Below are 5161 nucleotides of genomic sequence, written 5' to 3'. Positions count from 1 at the left end.
GTGCAACTAGCTCAGGCCACCTCTGCCGAGTGTAGGCGTGGTCAGTGTCCCCTCCCTCCTCCTTTCACTCTCCTTTCTAGGCTCCGCCCCGGCTGGCTCGCTTCTCGACGCTCCAGCCCCAGAAAGGACTGTTTCCTTGCTGGCTACAGTGTTTGAGGGTTAGGTGCTGCCAGAGAAATAACCAAGGAAGAGGCGTCTGTATTTAGAAGGTAAGGTGGGCAGAAGGAGAAGAGCTGGGAAAGCTTGAGAAGTTGTTTTCTTTGAAGGATTCCTTGGGCTTTGGGGACTGGAGATGGCAGTGGGTGTAGAACTGGAGGAGGGGAGAGAGCTCACAGAGCCAGCTGGTCAGCCCCAGGGGGCCCTTTGGGCCTGAGCCCACCTGAGATTCCCAGGGTTCTGTGACAATCCACACATTATTTATGCAAGTCATCTCAGTTTATCAGGCACATCTTGTCATGTGGAGAAAATGAAACTGAAAGCAGGACTCTTCCCTTGCAGTGTTTTTGATGGGTTATTTTCATTTTCTACTCTGATATTTCACTTGGGGGTTCTTTTATTATTATTATTATTATCATTATCGTCATTTTTATTTGCATTTCCTCAAAAGGAGTCCAAGATGTGGTATTCTTAAACGATTGTATTACACTGAAGTTAGCAGTTGGAGGTGGGCTGGAATAAATAAAAGACCGGAGGAGGAAAGAAGTTCGAAGAAACCCTGAGTCTTCCAGGTTTCTCCGAGATTCTTTCCTTCTCTGGTCCTTTATTCCAGCCCACCTCACACTCACTGTCACCGGAAGTGTTTACACAAACATTGGGTCCAGAGAGTTCATTACCGGGTGATTGTGCTTCCGCTGCACATTTGATTAGACCTCTGAGGTAAGGGCTTTGACACTGTCGGAGGGGGTGAGATTGCTGAAAAATGGTTGCTCTGTGAATTTTGCAGCAGACTTAGTTATGTAAATATTCAGGTAACAGTTTGCTGCCATCTGCTGTTTGAATTGGGTCTAAATTGCTCAGAGCTGATCAAGGGCAGTTGGATTAAACTGACACCCCAGGTTCCCTATTTGTGTAGTGTGTATATGCACATGGGTGGGGAGACTGGGATTTGTTAACTTTTGTTTTCATAAACGGACGTAATTAGCTCTACCATTTACTGAAGGCTTAATATTTCCCCCTCTCCCTACTTCAGTGCACTTTATACGGGGGACTGTATTTATTGTTGCCCCCATTTGAGGGAACAGAAAATTGAGACTTAATAATCTAAGGTTACACGATTAGGAAGTAAGAGTCTAGAATTACACGACCAGGGGCTCAAACTTCGATCTTGCTGAGTTGGGAGTCCGAGTTCTTAACCATACTCTACACTAGTTTGAATAGGACTGCACACATGCAAAGAACCAGGAATGTGCTGAGCGTGTTCAACCAGAAACACAAACTGATGAAAAACACATATTTTCTTATTAAATGAGGGTTCTGGTTTTTTTAAAAGGCCATCTATTTCTAGTAAGAGTATGTTTATATGGCATTGGGAAAAAATGTATTAATATAGGTTGAGAATCCTAAAAACAATCATAGCCTTTGACTCGACATTCAGTTCTTTGAAATCTATCATAAGAAATCTATTATAAGATCTATCATAAGAAAATAAGCTAAAGTAAGCTAAATTTGCTCCAACATTATTTTGAATTGTGAAAAAAATAATCATTTTGAAACTCTGTTTTAAAAGTTATTTTAAAAATTTGCTCCATAGTAGAGAACTGAAAAACCTCTCTGATGGCATGTTGCATAGCCATCAAAATGTTTTAAAACACTTGTAGGGCTTCCCTGGTGGCGCAGTGGTTGAGAGTCCGCCTGCCGATGCAGGGGACACGGGTTCGTGCCCCGGTCCGGGAAGATCCCACATGCCGCGGAGCGGCTGGGCCCGTGAGCCATGGCCGCTGAGCCTGCGCGTCCGGAGCCTTTGCTCTGCAACGGGAGAGGCCACAACAGTGAGAGACCCACGTACCGCAAAAAAACCCAAAAAAAATCCCACTTGTAATAACATAGGACATTATTTATAATAAGGCATTAAATGAAAGGAGGCAGGATACAAAGTTACTTACAGAGCATGAGCCCAACTATTTTTTTTAAAAATCTATAGAAATATACTAAAATATTAACAATACCTGTTCCTGGGCAGTGGGAGAATAAAGTAATAATTTTCTTGTTTAAAATTTATATATATTTATAATATTCTATAATAAAAATTTCTATAATAGATGTATTTTGAAAAGGTTGCTAGTAAAATTAATTTCTCAAATTCAAATGTTTTCGTTTTTTTATAAATTTATTTATTTTTGGCTGCACTGGGTCTTCGTTGCTGCGTTCAGGCTTTCTCTAGTTGCTGCAAGCGGGGGCTACTCTTCGTTGCGGTGCACAGGCTCCTCATTGCGGTGGTTTCTCTTGTTGTGGAGCATGGGCTTTAGGCGCGTGGGCTTCAGTAGTTGTGGCTCACGAGCTTAGTTGCTCCACGGCATGTGGTATCTTCCCGGACCAGGGCTCGAACCCGTGTCCCCTGCATTGGCAGGCAGATTCTTAACCACTGCACCACCAGGGAAGTCTAAATGTTTTCTCACTATTATAAAATTATGAAGTCCCTCTCTCATCTCCAGGTGGAAAGTCGGAAGACTTCAAGAGTATTGTCCTTCCTGATACTGGTGGTCTGTAGCCAGATAATTCTGATTTACCCTGACAGGATTTTCTAAGAGTTCCACGTCTCTTTGATCAAATCCCAAGGAGATAAGTTTTTCATTTTCTTGAAAAAAAGGCAAAAAATTTGTAACCAGTGGTATTTACCATCATGGAGACCAAGAGCCCTAACAATCCTCAGGAAAGACCCACACCCTGTACTAATGGGAGGGTTTCAGAGGAAGACAATCATTTGTTGATTAAAGCTACTAAAAAAGATGACATTGAGCTGGTCCAGCAATTGCTAAAAAAAGGGGCTGATGTCAATTTCCAGGATGAAGAATGGGGCTGGTCACCTTTGCATAATGCAGTACAAAGTGGCAACGAGGACATTGTGGATCTTCTGCTTAACTATGGTGCTGAGCCTTGTCTGCGGAAGAGGAATGGGGCCACTCCCTTCATAGTTGCTGGCATCACTGGAAATGTGAAGGTGCTCAAACTTTTACTTCCGAAAGTAGCAGATGTCAATGAGTGCGATGTTCATGGCTTCACAGCTTTCATGGAAGCCTCTGCATATGGTAGAGTCAAAGCTTTAAGGTTTCTGTATAAGAATGGAGCAAAGGTGAATTTGCATCGAAAGACAAAGCAGGATCAAGAGAAGATTAGGAAAGGAGGGGCCACTGCTCTCATGGATGCTGCTGAAGAAGGGCATGTAGATGTTGTGAGGATCCTCCTTCACGAGATGGGGGCAGATGTCAATGCCCGAGACAATATGGGCAGAAATGCTTTGACCTATGCTCTTCTGAACTCTGACAATGAGAAGGTGAAGGCCATTACTCGCCTTCTGCTGGACTGTAAGGTTGATGTCAGTGTGAGGGGGGAAGGAAAGAAGACGCCCCTGATCCTGGCAGTGGAAAAGAAGAACCTGGGTTTGGTACAGATGCTTCTGGAACAAAAACATATAGAGATCAATGACACAGACAATGAGGGCAAAACAGCACTGCATCTTGCTGTTGAACTCAAGCTGAAGGAAATCGCCCAGTTGCTGTGCCACAAAGGAGCCAGAACAGATTGTGGAGACCTTCTTGCCATAGCAAGGCGCAATTATGACCGTGACCTTGCAAAGTTTCTTCGCCAGCATGGAGCCGTAGAAGATTTTCACCCTCCTGCTCAAGACTGGAAGCCGCAGAGCTCACGTTGGGGGGAAGCCCTGAAACATCTCCACAGGATATACCGCCCTATGATTGGCAAACTTAAGATCTTTATTGATGAAGAATATAAAATTGCTGACACTTCTGAAGGGGGCATCTACCTGGGGTTCTATGAAGACCAAGAGGTAGCTGTGAAGCTATTCTATGAAGGCAGCACACATGGACAAAATGAAGTCTCCTTGTTGCAGAGCAACCGAATCAACAGTAATGTGGTGACATTCTATGGCAGTGAGAACTACAAGGGCTCTCTGTATGTGTGCCTCGCCCTGTGTGAACACACACTGGAGGAGCACTTGGCCGACCACAGAGGGGAGGCTGTGCAAAATAAGGAAGATGAGTTTGCTCGAAATGTCCTCTCATCTCTATTTAAGGCTGTTGAGGAACTACATCTGTCTGGATACACTCACCAGGATCTGCAGCCACAAAACATGTTAATAGGTAAGTCCCCAGTGTTCTCTTAGAAACGTAGGGCCTTTTGTTACGAGAGGAAAGGATTTTCACGGCAGAACAGGGAAGAACTAGAGTCAGTGTGGATTGTTCAGTTTGAGGATTAATGTAACAAATCGATAGTGACAGTGCAACCTCTCCTGCTACCAGGTATAACCCGTATTCCACGTGGAGGTCGAGGATGCCAATGGAATAGCAGGCTAACCTTATATTGCCCTTGGCAAATACAAATTTGTAGGTCTTGGATGGAGCCAGCTCCAGAAGTTTGAATTCTTAGAGTAGTCTTCAAGTCAGGGAACCTAGAAAGTGTGTTCCTTCAGAGAAGGTGGCAGTTACAGTGAAACTTAATGGCAAAGCTGAGGTTAAAATTGGGATCCAGGTTAAGATGTGACACGGTGAAACATACTGCAAGCAGACCGAACAAGTCAGTGTCCACTGCTGCAAAGCAAAACCAAAATAAACTAAAGCAACATTCAAGGATACAAGCAGAGCTGAGGGCTTCGCTGGTGGCGCAGTGGTTAAGAATCCGCCTGCCAATGCAGGGGACACGGGTTCGAGCCCTGGTCCAGGAAGATCCCACATGCCGCAGAACAACTAATCCTGTGCGCCACAGCTACTGAGCCCGTGAGCCACAACTACTGAGCCCGTGAGCCACAACTACGCTCCTAGAGCCCGTGCTCCACAACAAGAGAAGCCACCACAATGAGAAGCCTGCACACTGCAACGAAGAGTAGCCCCTGCTCGCCGCAACTAGAGAAAACCTGCACAGCAACGAAGACCCAACACAGCCAAACAAACAAAAAAACGAAGCGGAGTAGGGAACAAATGTATGGACC

General features: G+C 44.8%; 1 protein-coding gene across 1 annotated transcript; it reads left to right on the top strand.

The window, feature by feature from the left end:
• The first annotated feature begins 80 nt into the window (after positions 1-80).
• On the top strand, positions 81-4837 carry LOC114889731 (2-5A-dependent ribonuclease-like). The gene is made up of 2 exons (XM_029213307.1): positions 81-209; positions 2652-4837. The coding sequence occupies exon 2, from the start codon at positions 2840-2842 to the stop codon at positions 4337-4339; it is 1500 nt and encodes a 499-aa protein (XP_029069140.1). The 5' UTR covers positions 81-209; positions 2652-2839; the 3' UTR covers positions 4340-4837.
• The last annotated feature ends 324 nt before the right edge of the window (positions 4838-5161 follow it).

Source organism: Monodon monoceros, unplaced genomic scaffold, assembly GCF_005190385.1.
Source record: "Monodon monoceros isolate NGI ecotype Baffin Bay Population unplaced genomic scaffold, NGI_Narwhal_1 Contig4994_ctg1, whole genome shotgun sequence".
NCBI classification, from domain to species: domain Eukaryota; kingdom Metazoa; phylum Chordata; class Mammalia; order Artiodactyla; family Monodontidae; genus Monodon; species Monodon monoceros.
Note: the sequence above shows the minus strand (reverse complement) of the source record. Positions and strands in the feature narration are given on the sequence as shown.

What these genes read in the sequence shown, in the direction of transcription:
- LOC114889731 (XM_029213307.1), top strand. Translation starts at nt 2,840, where the DNA reads ATGGAGACCAAGAGCCCTAACAATCCTCAGGAAAGACCCACACCCTGT.